We start from the raw sequence: 24,374 nt of genomic DNA on the forward strand, positions 1-24,374 counted from the left end.
CTAAAATATTAATGTCCCAGTGAAAACATCTGCCTTTATTATGGTGGTTATGCAAATATAAAAGCCAACAAGCCAATTCAATGTGAAACTCCAAATCCAAAATCTCTGACTGCAAAATGTCCTAAGTTTAACATAAAAACTGTACACAATTGTAAGTAATCAGCATGCATACATGCATTATCTAAAATACTCCGCGCATTGCATATCTAATGGTAAAGAGATATCTCACCCAAGAACATTTGCTTTTGGATTAGCTAATAGTTGGTCCAACAGAAGAATAAAATATGGTTTTGGAACAGCTTTAGCGTCTAGTAGGGCACTAAACTATTAGCCAAATTAAATGCAGCCAAGTGATCAGTGAAATGAATGAATAAACGCAACTGCTAAAAATATACATTGCACTATAAACTTTGACCATTAAAAGTTTGGTTAACACGCCAATTGTCACCCAGCATACTAGAAAATGGAATTGCTTTCATAAGTGGAAGTCCATGAGCACCATCACTACTTGCTTGTGGGAGGTGGCAAATCATCAAGGACGTGGGTGATGAATGCTGCCATATCAACATCACTGGCGTCAGCAGTTTTTAGATACTCAGACTCCAACAAGGTATGGTAATTGGGTCTTTGTTCAAAGTCTTTCCGTAAACTGAAAAGAGGTCACCAAGATTTTGCATGACTGCTCGATGAGCATCACTTGAATACATGAGTAGAATGAGCTATCAGTTGGTAGAATGAGCTATCAGTTGGTAAAATGATCAATGCAATGATGAAGTGGCTCAGCTGCCAACGCTATGGCTAAATCTAAATTAATAAAATCAAGCGTTTGTCGAAAAAAACATGTGACATGCACTTAGAATGTTTCAACATGTTGCCAGGCAAATTAGGTGCTTACCAACTATGTACGAAATCTACAAAACCGGTTGAGAACTTGCCCTCTGGAAGTGTTGGAGCATCATCTTGTACAACCTGTCGAAGCTGCTCAAATGGTGTTTCCCACTGGCTATAAGGAAACTTCCCAGTAGAGATCTCAATCTGCAAGTAGTGTGCATATTGTAAAACATACTATATAGCACCTTGAAAAAAAATTGTAAAATTTACCAATGGAAAATTTTGAAACATAAATCTATATATAAAAACATAGTATTATACAGTACTAGGCAGCATACAATCTTACCGTATCCCACCATAACAATTAGCATACTCCAAACTTACGAGTGACAACAAATTGAATGTGCGAGTCATCTCACCTACTCAATACATTAGACTGCATAGCGATTTACTCAAAGTGGAACTTTGCTGTCATGCGATTATTAGCTGTAAAGATACTTGAGATACTTTCTACTAATCCACTATATACCATAGTAATAATATCTTACCCTGCAGCACTAACAAGCAGAATCACTGCAATTTTTTACTAATTGAAATATATATGAATAAATCGGAATATGAATGTCTAATGATTTTTGACCATGACAAAATATTATTTAAATCGGAGTAATACAGCTGATAAATACTGCACAATTTTTGCTTTTAGTCAAAATGTTAATGTTTTTATAGTTGTCAGTTACAACAAATTATTGCAACCAATCACAAGGTAAGAATGCAATACTTCTATTTACTAACATGCCAAAATTAAATTTATATTTTTGTTTCTTTTAATTTACTTTTCTTTCAATTAATTTATTTTAATAAACATTTTTTTTAATAAACAAATTGTCAGTTCTGTGACACTAAATATCTAGATCAATATCTGGCTCGTTTTAGTGAGAATCAGTGAATTGAATTAGTATTAAAATCGGTTATTGTATTTTTAATTTGGAGCGTCTCGAATTATAACAAAAGATGGTAAGTTCAAAACACGTTTTCACAAATCATGTTTAAATTCTGCCCACCAATATCAATTAAACAGACTTGTTACAAACATTTTTGGTATGGGACATTCCTAACAATTTGTCTTGCATTGTGAAAAACTAATCAGTTAACAGTACATTAAAAAGTGGCTGAATGATATTTTGAATGTGAAGGTCACTTAACGCAGATGCTGTGAATATTTAACACAACATTTTCTATAATCGCCGTGAGAGTGGGTGGGCAGCGTGTAAAGATTAATAGCTAAAAAGACAGAGATGTCTTTGGGATTCACCAGACCTTCGATTAGAAATTTAATAACTCACTGACGTGACTCAGTTTTCACTATTTCATATAATGTGACTATATTAGATGATTGTTGAAGGTGTTTTATGAACATTGTCTGCTTCCAGCTTTTTACAACGAGCTTAAATGTGCTGGTTCTTTATATCTCTGCATGCTCGTGTTCAATTTATGTAAAGTAAAAATGAAGAGCCTTCATGATTGACTAAACTGGTCTTGTTTTTGTGTTGATGGTTTCAACACAGCAGTTGAGCTTTAGCGTATCTGCTGCAATCATCACAAGATGTAAGTTTATCATTATCAAATGAGGTTAGAAAAGTTTATGCTCCAATTTTATCATTCCCCAATGAGACATTTCTTAATACTATGTAAAAAAGCGCTTCCAAATCAATGCTTATGTAAAATACAAAAAGCGCTGATTTAGAGAAGTCTCAATGAGGAAGTGTCCAATTAACCATAAAGAATATCCAGTGCTCCTTTACTATTATTTAAAAGGCTGTAATGGAGCTAATGTAAGATATGTTGCAAGGGTGGGCATGATGGTGATACATGCATGACCGCTACATAATTTGCAGCAAAGTAATTGCAAGTAACTAGCAACTGAATATAATGAAGTACAATAGTTACCATAGATATACCTAGAGTAACTAGTAACTGAATATAATGAAGTACAATAGTTACCATAGATATACCTAGACTCCAGATGTCAGACCGAATGTCATAGCCTTTGTGGCCAGGTGGAGGGTGTATTCTTTCCGGCTGTAAAACAAAAAGAAATGAACAAATCAAAGCAAGAAAATATAAAATTTTAAATCACGCTAGTTCTTTCCAACTATGAAATTAATCCACTCACCGCCATATATGGCTTGCAGCCGGCATCAACTGTTTTTGCAATCGAGTCAACGAGTTGCCCACTAATACCAAAGTCGCACATCTTTATTTCCCCTTTTTTACTTGCCAGTATGTTGGAAGGCTTGACATCTCGGTGGATGACGTTCAGTTCTCGTTGCAGAAAACACAAAGCTTTGACAACCTTAAATAGAGAAGATGAAAGGTATGATACCAGCAATAGTATACAAGGTGTGAATTGAATATATGAAAGTGTGCATCAAATGCTTGGAGACACACTCAAAAACAAAATGCCGCAGTTATTATAGCTAGTGAAAAGAACAGTTTACTAAGCCTTGAAGCTTCACATTATGGGCAGAACGGAAAAGCTTTTTCCTACAGATAGTGGAGAAGTGACAACAAGTAAGAATTTTCAACATCCCCGTGGAGCATATTCTACTAGGAATTTTCTACCCTATCAGTAGTCAACACGGCTATGCGAAACTAACATATTACTGAAGGCAGCTATTTAATATAAGGCAATCAGTTGAGTAATATTTACTAGCCTTTTGCTGACCGGAGCTTTGCTATTTAAACTTCAAACTTTTTATACCCCGGGCGGGAAGGAAATAAGCTGTACTTGCTTGTATGTGAAGATGTCAGAAAATGTTATCTGCGACAAAAATGACTTTCATGCTATTTTCTTTGATCAAATGGGGTCTGCATTATTTGGCGATAAATTTGGTCGCAAAAAATGTGGAAGTGTCTTACAGCCTGATTATAGGTTCTACTGTGGAATACATGCATATTTAAAGTAAGAACCTTTAGTATATTTAATTAGGTGTTGGAATTAAGTACATGTGTATGCAAGTGAATTTGACACGGAAACCTTAGCAACATTAAAGATGTGGTTGCGTCAAAAAGGTCGATTTAATGAAATTAAGAACAATGAAAGGCTAAAACATCAGCTACAATTTGATGTCATTTTTGTCTTTGTAGACTAACCCTGTTCAGAGATATATGCGTCTGAATGAGGCCATCTTTTAAAAAGCTCAGATTCCAGCGGGTGCTTCATTCGTAACGTAACTAGTGATACATCTGAAAAGAGTCCGCGAGCGATAAATATCAGATCGCTTCATTAGCCAATCATCAGCACAAAATTTTTATAGAGGTCGTAATAAATGTTATCACTTGCAAAAACGCGTTGTTTGTGAACTCAAATTTAGGGATTTTACTCTATTATTAAATCGCATGGACATCGATATTTACTAAATTACTTAACATCTTTACTTTAATGAATTACTCGATCGACACATTTTATTGGCGAACAACAGAATTGTAATAATTGCGGTGAAGCTACTGCGAAAGTGACACCTAGTTTTCTGGGCATCAAGTGGTTAAAGTGCTACGGAAGAAGATAGGAGAATGGAGGTAAATTTATCTTTTACTATGAGTCTCCTATAGATATACTGTTGAGTTTACATTCAGATTATATTTCCCTGTTTGAGGCTACAATGTAATTTCCTGTGCGTGCGAGATACGTATGTACAGTGAGTTGTTGACGGCTTCTTTTTAATCCATAGCATCTAGCAATACAATGGCTTAGATTGATGAATATACTAAAGGTAATATTTTTAGTACCGATTAATACATGTACTAATTAATAAAATTATAACTTTTTGCTATCACTAATCATCGTTTTATAAATTTTTATCGGTTCACCTAGCTACATTTGCTTCAAATTTTCTGTGGCAGTTTTATCTAGTAAATTAGATTTATGATTCAACTTTAGATGTTCACTTCTCACTTGTAGAAGGGGAAGAAAATCGATTGATAAATGCAAGTCTTTAACTTCCAGAACCAATGCTTCGAATCGGTGGCTTATGCCTTTGTTAAACATTCGTTTTTAAAATTACACTCGCAATCGAACTCCCAATTTGAAAGCTTTCAGTAGATATGCGTTAGAATGACATACCCTACAGGATGAATTTATTCGCGGAGTTAAATTTCGCGAAAATTGCCGTTTCATGCATATTCGCGGATCAATTTATTCGCGGCTGAAAATTGTCACTCTCTATAGAGTTAACTCTATTACGTCTAGCAATAGAGTTAACCCTACGCATGCGCGCATTGCGTGTTTCGTTTTCTATTTAGCTTACAACTACAGGTCGATCGTTCTAAACTATAAATTTTTTTGCTGCGCTCAGAGGTTCTCACGAATATTCATAGATTTGGAGGCCTTTGATGAACCAACAATTTGCGGTAAGTAATGAGTTTTTTTCAAAACAATTTACTAAATTAGTTGAATTTTACTTTGGTTCTTCGGTAAAACGCAATATTTATTTTTTACATCCCTACTGTTTTGTTATTTGTTTTAGTGTGAGAAAGATTTTTCATCATACAGGGAGACACAATGACTGCAAGGGTGGTAGATGTCATTCCTAGAAGATCACCAATCATTCAGGGAGGTCTGGAAATTGAGATAGAAGTGACCGCAGATACTTCGATGAGAATATATCTGTTTTAAAAAAAGGAACAAAAACGCCTTTACGAACACAAATCTTTGGCCAACTGGCAGAACTTTGCAATAGGAAGCCACGAGGAGAGTTCTGATGATAACTTCCTTACCAGCCATGTAGTAGCGAGAGAATCGCCTTTAACATCTACCCAAGACAGTGACAGCAATATAGAGCTGCTATTACCAAAATAACTAGTCAGAGGGCACCATTACACGCTAGTATTCACTTATCAAGAGTATCAGTTTAATTTTATTGCTCTAGACAACCGCCATATAGATTAAACTGTTTATATTTACTCCATTCATCGTTTGTAAAATATTATTTGTATTTGAAATATTTTATTTGTACACTCAATTTGTAATAAATTATAATATATCTATACATGAAATAAAATATATAATTTAATCATGTTTGCTGCAGCGATATCAAGGAAATGTTGTCGATGAAGGGGTCTAGGTTGACTGGTTGCTTCTCAGCCAATATTCCTGCCTTATGAATATTACTACTTGTCTCTAGTTTTCGTAATCGGAGTAGGTTGTTTCATGCTCAATCTGCAGTAAACACAAAAAAGAAAAAATATTAATAAGTGTTAAAAACAAAAACAATAGCTGAAGTATTTACTGAAAGCGATCAGTTTTTAAACAAAAGAATTAACTAATGCAGTTAATTATGGAAAAACGTATCTGCACTGCAAATCAAATACATACCATAATGTCCAGATCAGAATCATGATCGTCTTCAACTTCGGTATTAGAGATTGATGGAGTTGATTTCAATGTAAAAAGACTAGGAGAGACTTTTTGCGATGACGAGGCCATGCCGAATAACTTGTGAAAACCTTGATTAATTTTGTAGTTTGATGCAATGGCAATAAAACTCGAAGCCCGGCGATGATTTTAAAGAAGTTTTGGAACTCGGCTACGTTTAGCACTTCGGCCTAGCCACTATTTTTGCGATGACGCCATTCTGCATATCTTGTGACAACCTTGAATAATTTTGTAAAGAAATGTGATGCATTGGCAATGGTGTTAGCTTAAAGCCCAAGCAATGATTTTAAAAATGTTTTGGAACTCAACTACGTTTAGTATTTATATTAAAAACTAGCCTAGCAGCTAGTTTTTAATTTGATGCAGTAGCTATTCTCCCTTGTGATTAAAAATAGAACTAATTATTCATGGAATTTAATAATTCGTGGAATTGACTGTTCGCGAAATCGTGAATTTTTTATAAGCGACGACAATTTTCATCCTGTAGGGTATCTATGAATTACATATATTTATTGCATTTGTTTTACTGATTACAGGATGTTTATGTGGTCCCACCCGCCGAAGCAGCTTTGTCAGTGTGGAAACAGCCATAAAGGAGAAAGAAAGACTTGAATGTGTGCTGCATAAACCATGATGTTTTGTTTGAGTTTGTTGCAGTAGATGAATTTTTCTTATTGTATCAGCTAAAACTATGTGAGTGGCCACGACTTGATGAATATTTTTAATAAAAGCTTTATACCATGATGGAAATTTTTTTGCTTGTAAAAATTATATAATAAAATAATATTGTTGAAGATAATGCAAAACATGATTTGCAGAATATTGTAGTGAATTGGATACGGTATATGGATGTCCGCAGAACTGGAGAATGTGAGTTTAAATCAAGTTTGCAGCAGATTTCTCATCCTTAAAACTCTATCCCTATGTATATTCTTTTCAAAGACGCAGCTTGCTTATTTTACTTACGGTAGTAAGAAACTAGTTTTCGGTGTGGGCAATGATATACAGCCCCACCCCCAGGATAGGCGACGGGCATAATGTGGGCGGGGCTTTTGAGAGGCTGTATATCGTTAGTGTGGGTAGCGACGGAACTGTGCCGATACAAAGACCTTATTCTACATAGTTTGCTTGACAGAATTACTGTAGACCGGTAGAATTGGTAGTCGGTACTCACATGTTTACACAGCATTTTGAGAAAGTGAGTAAGACAAATTTTCAATTTTCGTTATTTGAGGCCTTTGAAACATTCATAACAATGTATCTGTAGCTGGATTTAAAATTTTATTCTAGCCAACATGAGCAAATATAAAATAAAACATATGCCAATAGAGCTGCGTAGGACTAGACTTTTATCACAAATAGCCGATGTGAATACGAGATATATTGACAGATATATCACGCGTGACATCATTTGGGCAAGTCTGGGCATGTTTTTTTGGCCTGAGCGTTTTTACCGCGATCAGATTTTTTCGATTTTAATCTTCAAATATCTTGGCAATGAGATCGCCTAACACAGCAAACAACATATCAACTGATAGAGAAAAAAATGCTTTCTTTTAAGATCAACTCAAATTTGACGCAACCACATCTTTAACAGTTGTCTTCTCTTTAAACTTATAATGAAAAATTATAGCTTCTGCAGTCCTCTCTCAATGTTATGACTAGGCAATAAGTATGCCCGCAAAATTCCCCTGGCACTTGCAGGTAACCATTGCGCAGCTACAGATCGAAATAATATTTGAAAAGTCAAATGTGAGATAAAAATCTAGCTGGTCCAAAGGTTGCAGTAACAATTTGTGTAATCAAACTTTTACTTACGCTAACAGATATCTTGGCAAGGACTGGCTCAGGGATTTCTTCCGATGATTTGAAGACTTGTTTATAGAACTGGTCCAATGAGCAATCCATAACCTCCATACAAATCCACACATCCCCCTATTAACATTGTGACAACTACATGTAGCACTTTCATGAGAACACATCAACAATCGATGATAAGTTTACAAAACTACTGATAAAACTCAAGCAAAGTATCGAGCGAAAACATAGATTTGATCATCTTCAAAATGAATCTTTGACACGTACTAAAAAGAACTTTGCAGTATAGTAGTGTGATTTGGGTCTGATAGCGCGCGTTTTAAGGGAAAATTATTGACCACAACTGATAATTCTGTATACAGAAAAGATTGGATATCGAAGACGACCCATCTCCCCATGGAGAGAATAAAGACTAGAATTTACGATCCCATGCAGTGTAAAGTTCTTGCTTAATGTACCGACACCGCATGTCATCCACTGCGGTTTCAAACTACAAGAAAGTAAGCCAGTGCATTTACGAATGGTACAAGCAAGCTGATCACTGCAATAAGTTTTTGACTCGCACACTGTTATGTCCGCTATCATTGGTTGTGGTTCAACTGTACATCGCTTAACATTTTGGCACAACATTACACTAAACAGGGTGATGTACCCTTGCGAAGTGAACAGCACTCAGAAGGTAAAATTTTGGCATAAGAGACCCACCATCAGGTCATTGTAGTATACAAACTGTTTGGCCATTTTTTCTCATCCACGATCACTTTGATCTACATCTTCACGTTGATACATCACGGAAATGATCTTTGAAATAAGTCGGCATGAAGCATTATTTCAATGTAGTAATAGACATACGTTTATAAAAAGGAGGACGGACTCCTCAAGGAGTTGGTGTGTGGCTAATTAGCAATTTAGATGTGCTTTTACCCAGCTGTATGCCTTCAATGTAGACAGTCAACTGGAATGTTAAAGCTGTGACGTGTCCTCTGGCTGTCATTTGCGAATGAGTGAGGGATCCACTTTTACCTTGCAATTCATTTTCATTCACCAGCAAAATTTTTCTTGCTGTTGGTTTGGCACCATTATATTTGAGATTAACACTCAAGTGAGCACTGCATACTGTCAAGTTCTGATATTTAGCTTTAATTTTTTATATAGGGCTATTTGTCACCACAACTACGTTAAGAGTTGCAGTTTCTTCTGTCAAATGATTGATGACAAATGTGCCATATTTGATAACCTCAATGTACCGTAAAGCCGCTAATTGAATGCCACCTCTACTTGACTGCCACTTTGATATTCGTTGATCTTTATGAATCCATAATATCAATTGATCAACAGATGAGTGTCCACAAAATCGTATTATTAATTAATCGTTTACATCAATAACAATCAATTCTCTCATTGTCGAATTCCAAAGCTTTTCATTTTTTCTCGTTAAAACTTTGAAAGCAACACCATAAAAATAATTAATAACTGTCTTAGGCTAATAGTAGTTTTTTGTTTAACGCCCTCTTGATACTTCAAAGTGCATGTACACTGTATATAAAAACGGTTTACATTTACAATGGTAGACGAACGACTAGTTTTAGGGTCAAGGTTGCATATAGCGAGCAAAACTTTTACGCATCGCATTTGTGCTAAATGCAACATGTAAAAGTGTTGCGCTGCCAAAAATTGTTTGGACGGCAATATCGACTAGCTCAGCAGTGCAACCCTCTGGAAAGAAAGGGCAAAATATAGGCGACATTCACTTCGCCCGTGAAAGGGCTAAAATTATCTTGCCGAAATTCGGACGGGCCATTTGAAAAATACAACACCAGCCTCTATTTGAATGCCACCTCCACTTGACTGCCACTAAAAAGGAAGGGTAGAAAAATAGAGCGCCATGGAGCTCAATTAGAGGTTTTATGGTACTTGTAGAAACCTAATGTGAACACACTCAAGAGTCTGCATATCCAATATTTACAAATACATTCCTGTAATGCCAACAGATCGGATGTCAACCACTCGTCTTCAGCCAAAGATTAGCTCTTTAAATACGCTGAAACTCATTGAAATACTTTATCCGATTAAAATTTCTTGCGAAAATAGATGCACCTAGCGAAAATCAGTAGCCATGGTGTTATTTGCCTTGTTTGTTATTCGTTTATTCCTTACAACTAATGTTCTTGGCTATCTGATCAGCGAAAAAGATCAACTTTTTAATTGAATTTTCTAGCCAAATAGTAAGCAAACAACCAAATTGAAACAGAATTTTCCAAATCAGTTTTTAGTTCATCTGTAACTATGCACAGCCTGCAAGTTTCTGAAAATTTTATTCGACGATTTCGCAAAATTATCAAGTGAAATTTGGATGGTTATTAAGAAACAAACAATGCTGATATACTGACCTCCCTGAACATAGCACCATAGAAGTGTACAGTATAACTACAGGATCGACTTCTCATTGAAACATCTAAGTCCATCAACATGCGCCTCTGTTCTTTGTTGTTGAAAGTCGCAGTTATCCTCTGCAAAATACCGCATGACAATCATAGCTGTTTTATACATACTAGTTGCACAAACCAAAGGCCTTTCTTCATAAACACATCAAATTGTATTATCTCAAGGATAAAAAACACGCCAATAGAAGACTGTTAGTGGTCATTTATAATTACCTCTCAATATTACTTGTTTGTGATATTCTGCTAAAACAGTTTTGCTGCAAAATTTTGGGTTAATAGGTTTGAGCCCTACTCTGATGATTCAATAAGACCATCAATGATTCTACAATAATTATGAAAATCTTTCATTAGTGTCATAGACATCAAAATTAGCCTGATTCCAACTATAGTTAAACATCAGTTTTCAACTATATTCCGTTCCAAGTCTGTTCGAAAGAGAAATTGTTTGAAATCCAAAACAATTTTATCATTATAATTAATGTAAATAATTTTAATCCCTTCTAAGTCTGAAAAACAACTATTTCAACGAGCTTTTTCAATTTTAAATCATAAACTGTCTTCACTGGTACTTAGAGAGCAAGGAACATGTAAAATCGGCGATTGTCTCATAAAAAATCTATGAATAGATTAAATGAGGTTGGGAATGCGTTGTACTGTACTGCTCTAGCTATAACCTAACCTTGTTTACTCAAAACCTTGTATACTGTATACCATAATTTAGGAAGCATAGAAATAGACTGCTTTATTTTAATAAAATCTATAAATCAAATTTATATCTTATTTAAGATGATGGAAAAAGAACACTTTCTATGTTTCATTTTTATCCATTTTAACATAAACATTTAAGCAGCGAAGGCTTCGATTCTACGGTTACGATCTAAAAAGAATTCCTATGAAAAAATACAGTAACATATTCTAGCAATGACCACGTGAAACAAAATAGAATATTTTGTGACTTCTATTTGACCCTACCATGAAAATTATTCAAGCGCTGTAGAGTATTAAAGGTAACCCTACCCTACAGTACAAGGTTAAAAAATATTTGGTCAAAAGCCAAATTTTCTGGTAGAAATGCGATTTGATCGAGATAAATGTTTAAAAGTTGAGTTAAGACTGTACATGTACGCATAAAAGTATCTAAAGATTGAAAAAATAAATAACTTCAGTCTTTCAACCGGCAGCACCAATAGCCTTGAGACTTTACACTGACAGCAACATAATGTGGCTGTGATTATAAGGAATCAAGGCTTTGATTAGTTTACTACAGAACACATCCTCAAACTCACGGGAGGTTGACATTCTTTCTATAAAAAAACTAGGACAATAAAGTTACCCAGCTACCCTCTAGCCATCTACAGGCGATACATATGAGCCATGACATGTAGTGAGTATGGTGTATGCACGCACGCACTTTACCTTAACAGCCATAATAGTACCAGAAGGTGTATGTCTCATCTTCTCGACTACTCCATAAGCTCCTCTGCCGAGTTCTTCCAGTTGCTCCAAGTGGGCCGCATCACACTCAATCGTTTTCGAGCCAATAGTAAGAGTGGTCTCACCGGGGAGATCCATGCTGAAACCGGTATAATTATCTTTGACTGATGCCACCAGCCTTTTGCTAACGTCTACCTGTCTAATCCTTTTAAGTTCAACAAGTAAAAATTACAAAACCTGTGAAACAAAATTTTGTAGAAAATCTTAAATTTCCAAATTATAAAATGCATTGAAGGAAATGTTTTAGCTTAGTAGTTACAAGATTTAGAACATGGCTGCAAGACCTGATGCGGCAGTAATAATTCACAATCCAAACTCTCACATTTCTGCTTGTCATGCTCGAGAATCGTATCAAACAGGCTTAGTACATAGCAGCCCAAAACAAACTAGCGGCTATGTGAGTTTAAAGTTTCTATGACGATACATTGTGGCCTAATATCAGTAAGACAGACCTCATTTGTTACAGACGATGTTAGTGGAACACTTGGATATAAGAGCTCAGTGCAGTTTAATATAAACTATAGCTGTTTAGAATGGCTCAAGGATAGAATGAAATCACTGACTTAGCGACAACTTGTTTATGATGAATTAGATTATCACCAAAATGATAAAATCCGCAATTGGATCAATAGATTTACAACATTTTTTTTCATTGAAATTAAAATTAGCAATTTCATGAAAAGTTTGGGACGCAAACCTTTTGCCATTTTAAAAACGCTCGCAAAGCTTATTCATATAGATGAAGCTGAATGAAATAAAATAATACAAAAAACCCAAATGTTTTGATGACAAAATGGTTCGTTAATCAGAAGTTATGCGTTAATCACTCGAGTGAAAAAGTGCACTGCCAAGCTTGGATGGTGGATAAACACCGGGACAGCCACCAAAGATAATCCGACCCCCGTGAACTACTATGGCAGTAGGTTGAACGCACCGTGCATTTGAACTAACTTTCACGGCTTAAACAAAACAACCATTCGAGTCGTGAAAGACACAAATTAATATTTTTATGGGTTTTCATATTAGTATTTTTGTTTTTTATCAATGTTTATGAACGCTAAATTACCATAAATTGTCATAAAATATGAATCTATGAATGCCTGTGCAATGTTAAACTCAAACATGTTATTACATGACTTTTTGGTGTGTACATGAAAGGTAATGCTTGTATGTTTGGTGTGTACATGAAAGGTAATGATTGTATGTTTGGTGTGTACATGAAAGGTAATGCTTGTATGTTTGGTGTGTACATGAAATGTAATGCTTGTATGTTTGGTGTGTACGTGAAAGGTAATGCTTGTATGTTTGGCGTGTACATGAAAGGTAATGCTTGTATGTTTGGTGTGTACATGAAAGGTAATGCTTGTATGTTTGGTGTGTACATGAAAGGTAATGCTTGTATGTTTGGTGTGTAAATGAAAGGTAATGCTTGTATGTTTGACGTGTACATGAAAGGTAATGCTTGTATGTTTGGTGTGTTTGATGTGTACATGAAAGGTAATGCTTGTATGTTTGGTGTGTACATGAAAGGTAATGCTTGTATGTTTGGTGTGTACATGAAAGGTAATGCTTGTATGTTTGGTGTGTACATGAAAGGTAATGCTTGTATGTTTGGTGTGTAAATGAAAGGTAATGCTTGTATGTTTGGTGTGTACATGAAAGGTAATGATTGTATGTTTGGTGTGTACATGAAAGGTAATGCTTGTATGTTTGGTGTGTACATGAAATGTAATGCTTGTATGTTTGGTGTGTACATGAAAGGTAATGCTTGTATGTTTGGCGTGTACATGAAAGGTAATGCTTGTATGTTTGGTGTGTACATGAAAGGTAATGCTTGTATGTTTGGTGTGTACATGAAAGGTAATGCTTGTATGTTTGGTGTGTAAATGAAAGGTAATGCTTGTATGTTTGGCATGTACATGAAAGGTAATGCTTGTATGTTTGGTGTGTTTGATGTGTACATGAAAGGTAATGCTTGTATGTTTGGTGTGTACATGAAAGGTAATGCTTGTATGTTTGGTGTGTACATGAAAGGTAATGCTTGTATGTTTGATGTGTACATGAAAGGTAAGGCTTGTATGTTTGGTGTGTGCATGAAAGGTAATGCTTGTATGCTGCTATACCAATCTTTAAGAGCTCAATGTAAGCCACTTTTAGACAAACCATCTCATTACAACCAAGTTGTGAGTAGTTTTGGCTGTCATAGGCACCAAAGCCACATTTTGCTTTATTCTTTTTCATTAGCTAACCACACAAATCTTATAAGACTATAAGTTCCGCCAAACTATATCAGTGTAAAAGACTCCTCTTTTTTACACCTCCACAAAAAGCTCAACGCTGGTAAATAAAACCAACACCTGCATAGATTTTACAGTTTGCATGATCAGGCAAAACTGAATGGAGTTTCATTAAAACATCTTTACCGTGATACAGTTAAGCCAGCTCTCTAAAACTAACATGGTTAACATGAAAATCCTATAGCAAACAAAACTGATCAACCCTAAAATTTGAAACCATAAAAGAGTGACATCTCTTTAATATATTGTCGTATGAGACTCGCTTGTTTCGCCTCTCTATTGACACCTCTCATCAATGCCATGAGTACTTTGGACATGATCTTTGAACATTTACCCTACATAGACAATAACCAAGGCCATGTCTTTCACAATTGAACTTCTGACGTACGAGATTAAATAAGACACAACAAACTCAGTGAGATCTGCCTGTGTTGGACAATATTCGGTTTCAATTTGCTAACGCATAGCTGACAACCACTTGTCTCTCTAATAAAAAGCTATACCAAAAAATTGTGGAAAAAAGCTGGCTCACATAAAAGTTTGCAGGCTGAAAGCTGGAGTGAAAATGAAAGTGACCCATGCCATCAACAAAATGGAGCTTTCTGAGCAACGACTGAAATTGGTTTCAGCTTATCATACGAGCAAAAGATCCTAATAAGTTCTCCATCTTGGCATCTGACATGTATTTGGACCGGACACATACAACATGCAGAAACACATGCCTAAACATTTCCAATCCTTTTTTATCGGTATTAATTGACACTCCATCCGTCTGCATACTCTGTGTGCATTACCAAATTTTTAAGCATTATATTTGTTAATGACGATGATTTGCATGAATATTGTTTTTAATTGTTTGCTTTTTGTCTACCACATTTGGATAAGAGGCAGATGAGAAGTGCATAGTAAATATGAAGTGCATACTGAGAGACGATACCAGCAACTCTTTTTGCAGGCATAAGAAAGCTTTTCAAAAAGATATCTGAGTCTGCGGAACATATCTGAGGATACAAAACATGGTAAACATAACTAAAATTTAAAACATTAGTTTCTTTATGAGAATAATAATGCCCAATTCTGAAAATTAATTTGTCCAATCGTGCGCCTCGGTTATCAATTCTTCTTTTATCATACTGGACCTTATCAAAAATGGGATCTACAATAGGCTATAGAGTCAACAACTAGCACCCTATAATAGCAGAGTAATGTTGATAAAAGCTGGACTGACCTGTTCACTTGTTTCACTGGATCCGGCTGACAAATGGGATCCAAGAATTTAGGGCCAATTCTTTTTCGCTTACCAGAACCAGGAGTGTTACTTCCTGGAGCATTGTTTGCGGCCACACCATCCATTGCATTACTCGCCATTCTTGTAGTGTAATGCTCTACAAAACGGCTTGTATTATAAAATAGGTTATATGCATAATTTACTATCCCAACAATGTAAAACATAGAATCATAAAATAAAAACAAAAACTCTAATCTTTAGTTACTTCAAATGAAAATGACATTCGATACCAGCCCAATTCAAATAATCTAAAATAACATGAAAATTTGAAAACGTTAATACTTTCAGATTAACATCTTCATTGGGGACAACGAATATGCATATCGATCTATATTAAAGTTTGCTCAACACTAATATTTATCATTCATGGAAGAAGTTTTCAAAACGGTCAAGGACGAGTCAGGGAATACTGGATGCCTAGTGTTGTTCAGTAACCAGCTTTTTTCAATATAAAAAAGGCCGTGACATTCATTGGTTTGATCTATGAAGGTAGACTAATAGAAAAAACCCTTTAAAAGCCCAATGGTCGACAAAGTCTTGATTCGGGAATCATATCTAGATAAAATTTCTTTTATAGTTTAAACAGCACATCATTTAAACAAAATTAAATATAAGGTAGAGTATAACCATGTGAAAAAAACATCTAAAGGAAAAAATGCAACAAGACCAATGGTTATGCTCTTAGCTAGAAACACCAATTTAAAACCGCAAACTTGCAATATTTACCAGGTACAAGTGAGTGATAAATTTAGCTTCCGACGAAAGATTATTAGGAATAAACTATGCATAAAAATAGTGCATGCTTGTGTTGGTAATGCTGTATGCCACCAAATTACTCATTACGAATAACTTATCTGATATCTGTAACAAGTTGATGAAGCTCATCAATAAATGTACAAAATATTCTCAAGTTTGAAACAAGCTTTAAAAATTACGACTTGATGCTGTAAAATTAATTTGAAGTGAGACTAGTCCACCTGCATCACTAAAAAGGAATCTAAAATATAATGTGAACAGACAAAAAAAAGCAATGCTCATGCCACTCGTGACTACATATAATGACAGACAATAATACGTTATACTCACCTTACCAACTTCACAACTTTGTTATCATTGCACACATCGATGGCAGCTGTGAGAGTTTGAATGGCTAAAATGTGTGAAGTTAGGAATATGCAGGTTCTATGTGAAGGATGTATTTAGCGCAGAACTAAGATCGCCGTGATGCCTACAAATAGGCACACACAGAACCATGACAAATTGATCCAAATTATGAATATGATTGTTGGCTCTAGAGTAACAGCATTGTAATACCTACGAATATTATAACACATGTAATCATTTTAGTGCCAAATCTAAGAAAGCTAACGCAAAATTTTTTAGCAAAAAAAGACTATTTGATAATAAAAAACAATAATTAAATGCAGTTCTATAACCTAGCAGCACAGACCAAATATTGTTTGGGTGTATTTGTTATTATTGGCAACAAACATACGCTATTAAAAGATATGACACGCGATGCCAGATTTTCACATACCCAAAAACGCTTCATCACTAGATAAGTATGTCAGAGGAAGAGAAAAATTCTCAACATACTCGTATGCAAAAGAGAAAAGCTGTAACATAAATGAGTGCTGGTTAGTAGACTAGTTACATCTATTATTAGATGTTAGCAATGTAACAAAAAGGCAGCTCATGGTCAAAACCATTGTATAAAATAATTTTCTAATGACTTTGGTGAATCGGTAGGAGTTCATCTGTTCAATCAGTTTTTTAGATTATCTATTTCTGTGTTTCCAATTTTCTGTTTCTTATTAACTTCAATTTCTATTGACCCACAGCTGATGGTGTTGACAGATCAGGTTTTTTTGTCTGAAAATATTACTGTTATAAATTTACAAATTGCCTACCTAAGACTTGAGGCTTTATTTTAATCTCTCAGTAAAATTGTAGCCCGCGTAGCGAAACCGTGCAAGGTGGCCCTTATGTAAGTTGGAGTGTCTGACAAGTGAAGTCAGCAAATAAGGCTAGATGGAAAGAGATGCATGTTTTGCAGATGAATGAGTTGAATTCCTTCTACCATATTAATAGACAACCGAGTCCACTTGGCATATTATCGTCAAATAGAAGTCCAACTCTCCTGATTCAAATGCAAAAAAATCTCAAAACAAATTATTCACAATGGTTCAATATGTGGTTAATAAAAACTGATCACGAAAAACGCAAACAAAATCATCTTTATAGTCAAAAACCATTCTGCACAAGTTCACAAAATGCTTTACTTTCAACTTTTTCTGAAAGAAACTACTTGTGAGTGTAACTTATTTGCATGAGAAACTGAGAGAGAATTTAATCGGTATAATTATTATGCATAGATATAAAAATACTATGCATAACTTATCCTATTTTAATATTATTACTAACAAATAACAATATTTTGCACACAAGTTTTTGCTTTTTAATAGGTGTTAGTGTCGAAGCGAGATAAAACTTGTTGTTTGGACAAGTAGTAAAATGATCAAGACTAGTATTTAAATGTATTGAATAAATTTTGAAAATATAATTTTTTATCGTTAGTTGATTTGCAATAATATCCCTTCAATAGTGCTAAAAAAACTATATAGTGCTATAACGTGCTTTATGCAGGAAATTCGTAAGCATCTACTTATCTTTTGTAATTTGAAAACAACCTACATTTATATTGATTTGACACAAATGATAAAAAAACAAAAACTGATAAGTAAATCTAGTCATCGGTTTACTTTATTTTACTGTGTACAAACATATAGATTTTTTAGGCTTACACCATGATAATTAGATGCTTTGAGATTATAAAATAGATGTAAAATATATATGTGAGAAATCACAAAAAAAGGTTTGCAGCATGCTGCAAAAATTATAATATTGATGCTATCGAATACAGATGCCGGAATAAAAAGCTGACACCTAGGAGCGGAGTAGATGAAGTTTATGGAATGTGAAGTAGCCAGCCAGAATCAGTATAGAAGGAGTGGATCTCTCCAAAATGCAATGATAATGAACAGCTATAGAAGCGATGACCAGTGATTTAGTAGGCCATACACTGCTACGGGGAGAAAAACTGGATTTGAATGAAATTTATGTTTTAAATGTACATGAAAGTTGGATTAACTAAAATTGAGCAGTATATAAAAAGGGAAAGGTGTAGTTAATGTAAGGAGTCCACAAACGAACCTATAGTAAAATTGGAATGTTACTGACAGCCCAGGAATGAAGAAACCAGCATGGGTAATTTTGAAAAAAACAAAATCAATTATAATAACAGAGACACACAAAATACTGTTTTAACAGTGGTAGTAATCACTTTGTGGGAAAGGGGGAGGGAGTGCCTGAATCTGTAGGCAGCCAAACGAGAAAAAAAATGTTAGTTAGCAAGTGACATAATATAAAGAATGTCAAGAGGATACAGCCTTAGAAAGAGAAAAAGCAAATGTTTTTTGTTGGTAGTCTGATAACTCTGACGAGTCAATGAACAGTCATCAACACAAAGTATAATCTATTAAACACGAACAAGTATTAACATTAGTCTTAAAGACGTGGTTGCATCAAAAAGGTCGATGTAATGAAATTAAGACCAAAAAAAGGCTAAACATCAGCTACAATTTGATGTCATTTTTGTCTTTGTCGACTAACCCTGTCCAGAGATATATGCGTTTGAATGAGGCCATCTTTTAAAAAGCTCACATTCCAGAGGGTGCTTCATTCGTAACGTAACTAGTGATACATCTGAAAAGAGTCCACGAGCGATATCAGATTGCTTCATTAGCCAATCATCAGCACAAATTTTTTATATAGGTCGTAATAAATGTTATCACTCGTAAAACGCGTTGTCTGTGATCTCCAATTTAAGGACTTGACTCAATTATTAAATCGCATGGACATCGATATTTACTAAATTAATTAACATCGTTACTTTAATGAATTACTCGATCGACACATTTTATTGATAAACAACAGAATTGTAAAAATTACTATAAAGTTACTGCGAAGGTGACCCCGAGTTTTCTGAGCATCAGGTGGTTAAAGTGCTACAGAGGAAGATAGGAGAATGTAGGAGAATGGAGGTAAATTTATCTTTTACTGTGAGTCTCCTACAGATATACTGTTGAGTTTACATTCAGATTATATTTCCCTGTTTGAGGTTATAATGTAATTTTCTGCGCATGCGAGCTACACATGTACAGTGAGTTCTTGACGGCTTCTTTTTAATCCCTAGCATCTAGCAATACAATGGCTTAGATTGATGAATATACTAAAGGCAATAATTTTAGTACTCATTAATACATGTACTAATTAATAGAATTATAACTTTTTGCTATCACCAATCATCGTTTTATAATTTTTTATCGTTTCACCCAGCTATAGTTGCTTCAAATTTTCTTTCGCAGTTCTAACTAGTAAATTAGATTTATGATTTGACTTTAGATGTTCACTTTTCACTTGTAGAAAGAGAAGAAAATCGATTGATCAATGCAAAGCTTTAACTTCCAGAACCAAAGCTTCGAATCGTTGGCTTGGCGTACTTATGCTTTTATTAAACATTTATTCATTTTTAAAATTACACTCGCAATCTATGTAACTCCCAATTTGAAAGCTTTCAGTAGATATGCGTTAGAATGTCATATCTATGAATGACATATATTTATTGCATTTGTTTTATTGATTACAGGATGTTTATGTGGTCCCACCCGCCGAAGCAGCTTTGTCAGAGGGAAACTGCCATAAATGGGAAAGAGAGACTTGACTGTGTGCTGCATAGACCATGATGCTTTGTTTGAGTTTGCTGCAGTAGATGAATTTGTTTTATTGCATGAGCTGAAACTATGTGAGTGGCCACGATTTGGATGGATATTTTTAATAAAAGCTTTATGCCAAGATGAAAATTTTTTTGCTTGTAAAAATTATATAATAAAATAATATCGTTGAAGATAATGCAAAACATGATTTGCATAACATTGAATACATCACAGCCCCAATGATACCTGTGCTGAAATCTTATCTGATAGATGGATTAATGAAGTGCAATCAGAGCTGCATGGACAGGCACTTTGACATAGTTCGATCATTTGTTTAGTACTTGAATCAACTAATAAAATATGATCAGTGAACTTTTTACTACACATTGATACCAATAATGACTCAATAACGTTGACAGTCGACTATACAATGTACACGACTTTTAGGGATGTTGTTGGTTTCACCACATATTCTTTTCAAAGACGCGGCTTGCTTATTTTACTTAGTAAGAAACATTCGCTTCCGGTGTGGGGGATGATATACAGCCCCCAAGGGTAGATGACGGGCATCATGTGAGCGGGACTTTTGGGGGCTGTATATCATTAGTGTGGATAGCGACGGAACTGCTGATACAAAGACCTTATTCTACATAGTTTGCTCAAATATAATTACCGTAGACCGGTAGAATTGGTAGTCGGTACTAGAATGTTTACACAGCATTTAGAAGAAGCTAATATGACAAGTTTTTAATTTTCCTTGTTAGAGACCTTTGAGACATTGGTAATAATGTATCTGTAGCTAAATTAAAAATTTTATTCTAGCCAACACGAGCAAATACAAGATAAAAAATGTGCCAATAGAGTCGCATAGGACTAGACTTTTATCGCAATAGCCGATGTGAATACATTAGATAGAGAAAGGTTGTATCACGCGTTACATCATTTTGGACAAGTCTGGGCATGTTTTTTGGCCTGAGTGTTTTTACCGCGATCAAAGTTTTTCGATTTTAATTTTCAAATATCTTGAAAATGAGATCGCCTAACACAACAAACAACATATCAACTGATAGACAAAGAAAAATACTTTCTTTTAAAACCAACTCAAATTTGACCAACCACATCTACAAGTATAAAAATGCAATGTTAAATTTTTTTATAAGCACTTAGGCCAGTACATCAGATATTACTAAACACAAAAAAATAATAAGTGAAGATATTATAAAGGCAAAAAATATATTCAATGACTCAAATGAAATAGGGAAATGAAACTGCTTCTAGTATTATCATAAGGACAGATTGTTAACAGAGTTTAGGTAAAGGAAGTTGAAAAGAACAATTCGCTTTGTAATTTGCATTGCACTTCGTCAATGTTAGAAAAGAAATTTGAACTCATGTACAACTATCACGGCTATTTTGCGAATTGAAGAACAACTCATTGGTAAATTGAAAAACAACTTTAGCAGATTAGCATCAGGTTGGACCGAGAACAGTCCAAGGTCCACTTGATGGCGAAGGAAACTAAAAATACGCAAAACCATCAAAAGCGCTTAATCTATGATAGAGACCTTAATCCTGTTATACATATTGTATGTGCAGAGAATAAAAGTCTGTGGACCAGAGGGTTGCAAATCAGAGAGCGAAAGGAGCGCTAATAAATATTGAATTAATGCTATGTATCCTAATATTTTGCATCCCATTAGAGGTAACATTAAATCGCGTAACAAAGTTCATTTAACCAGGTTATACTGAAAATTTGTTATGCAGTCATAGCGTCAAGTTTAAAGTGCATGCTTTTAAAATTTTAGATTCTGCAACTAGGATTCAAAACATGTTTAACCGATTAGCATCACTAAATAACTGGTGTAATGACTCATCAGACATCACAGTAATTTTCAGCAAGTCACCAAGGCATAATTTTTGCAGGATAGCCAGTAATATTAAATAGAGCGAGCAAATGATTCATACCGTTTTGCGCATCGACCGGAAGCGAACTTTTATACCGCGATTTCTCGCTACAAACGTGTATCTGTTTAATCTTAAAATATTTTCCTCGGATTTACTAATGCAAAAACGATTTAATAACGGAATTGCAAAACAGTGAGATCTTTTACAAAAACATTTGATACTAACTTTCAAAACATAAGAAGAGGTCAGATATAATAACCCTAGTTTATCGTTTGCTGTCCAACTCGGTATCGTTCAGAAGATCATATACTGGTAAGTTTCAATTCTACAATCTGAGACTAAACATTTTTCCGAATGTTATCTGCTGTAACCATCAGTTAAATAGTCGCTTCGTCACCTGAACGTTGTGGTTAGCACCTGTTCATTTGTGCTTGTCTTTAAAAGAATTGTAATGTAGAAATCCATATTTTGAAAACGCTTAGAAACCGTTCTTTTGAATAGGTTAGTATTTATTTAGTTTTGTCCATTGTAGTTCCTTTAAATATGAGCATGAAGTAGTTTCGTTAGACCTCTAACAATTCCACATGAATGGCCGTGTGTTTTTTGATACATGTTGTTTGCTTTTCTTTTTTTTGTTTTTTTTGATAATATTCACTTGTACTGAAAACAGGAAATGGGTGGTTTTTTGAAATTGCAACCAAACCCCGTTCGTTGTCATGCAAGTTAATCGAAAAGACATTACATCAATAATAAAAACAATGACGCGGTTATTCTTACACAACACGTCGTCAACAGTGTATAATTACACATCCAAATTTTGATAGCCTTTGGATATTTTATACCAATATAGCTGATTTTTTGTTTGCATTAACAACAGTTTAAGCATAATGCTATGTTTATGATTGGTTTATAGTCCGAACCTCGACTGGTTTGAAACTCGACGAGTTTGTATATCGACAACGGTTAGCCCAATCTCGACAGCAGTTTTACAATTTTACCATCTACTATTTTCATAGTAAATGAGCGATCTATATGTAAAAGATTTATTTGCGCAAAAATATCTTGTGATCCATTTGATGCAGCACTCCCCAGCTTATGTAAGCCTAACAATATTTTGCCCAACCTAAATATAGAACGAATGCTAAAACAAGTAACAATCGTAAATATGGTTGACTGTTATGCTAGCAAAATGTTTTATTTGAAATCTAAACTTCAGTGAGTAGCTTTGATTTTTATTTTTTGAAGTGAGGATAGAACTGCAAAAAGACATTGACTATTTGTTGAAGATTAAATTATTGTAAAACTGCATCAGCCTTTGTCGATGTTCGGACCAACCTTTGTCTAGATTCGGACCAACCCCTGTCGAGATTGGGACTTGTCTAGGTTCGGACTTGTCGATGTTGGGACTGTTTCCCTTATGATTGGACAAGCGCAGCCAAGAGGTCACGATAGTCTTTCTCATCAATCGAAATCAATATGAGACAAAGTAATTGATTTTGATTTACTCTGCTGCAGCAACTAATATTTTCTATTGTAAGGTAGAATTTTTGTAGTTATACCAGCTTTCATGCATCACACCGAGTGAGAATAAATTATTTTTAGCTCACCTGTTCCATATGAGTAGAAAAATTAACATTTGGTTTTTGCTCCTAATGTTATATGGCAGTTTTTTTTCAGCATCGACAGTCAATTTTTCATTATTAATGAAAAAGTGGATATATGATCGCTGATAAAAATATTGACAATAATTGAATTAGTTTGTTTCAGTGACAATAAGCTACAAGCTAGATAACAATGGAGGTGATAAAAGAAGTGTTGTACAAAGCACATGGGAAGCAGCTAAACACCTATTACGTTTTAATGCATATTCATAGAGCCATAATACTCCCAGTATCTCATGCTTCACATAGTTAGGCCCTGTACATATTCTGCATGTCAAGCAATATTTTCATAGGTTGAGAGCAGTAACTTACTCAGTGCTGCTTCAGCGGTGTATAGTTTTTGTCATAGGTCAACAATATTATAATAATTTTGTGAAACTTTTTGTCCTTCGGGTGTTTTGCCGGTTACATTTAGTTAACATGA

The 24,374-nt window shown here is 34.7% G+C and overlaps 2 protein-coding genes across 5 annotated transcripts in view; one reads left to right on the forward strand and one right to left on the reverse strand.

Moving 5' to 3' along the window:
• Positions 1-14: 14 nt before the first annotated feature.
• Positions 15-22,393, reverse strand: LOC137394968 (dual specificity mitogen-activated protein kinase kinase 6-like). 2 transcript variants are annotated; one of them, XM_068081746.1, is made up of 10 exons: positions 22,350-22,393; positions 16,701-16,837; positions 15,550-15,706; positions 11,947-12,103; positions 10,477-10,596; positions 8,087-8,203; positions 3,008-3,187; positions 2,836-2,913; positions 896-1,035; positions 15-649 (listed from the first exon to the last, which is right to left on the reverse strand). In XM_068081746.1, the coding sequence occupies exons 3-10, from the start codon at positions 15,687-15,689 to the stop codon at positions 505-507; spliced, it is 1,077 nt and encodes a 358-aa protein (XP_067937847.1). In that variant the 5' UTR covers positions 15,690-15,706; positions 16,701-16,837; positions 22,350-22,393; the 3' UTR covers positions 15-504. The 2 variants fall into 2 exon arrangements, with proteins under 2 accessions (XP_067937847.1, XP_067937846.1); XM_068081745.1 differs by having other exon boundaries at positions 16,696-16,837.
• A 259-nt stretch (positions 22,394-22,652) lies between these two features.
• The window catches only part of LOC137393260 (protein tweety homolog 3-like), a 34,030-nt gene continuing 32,308 nt past the window's right edge, over positions 22,653-24,374 (forward strand). For all 3 annotated transcript variants that reach the window (XM_068079721.1, XM_068079722.1, XM_068079723.1), the window contains exon 1: positions 22,653-22,790. The gene's annotated coding sequence lies outside the window, so the exon portion shown is untranslated. The remainder of the gene's footprint in view (positions 22,791-24,374) is intronic.

This window comes from Watersipora subatra, chromosome 4 (assembly GCF_963576615.1).
Source record: "Watersipora subatra chromosome 4, tzWatSuba1.1, whole genome shotgun sequence".
NCBI lineage: Eukaryota > Metazoa > Bryozoa > Gymnolaemata > Cheilostomatida > Watersiporidae > Watersipora > Watersipora subatra.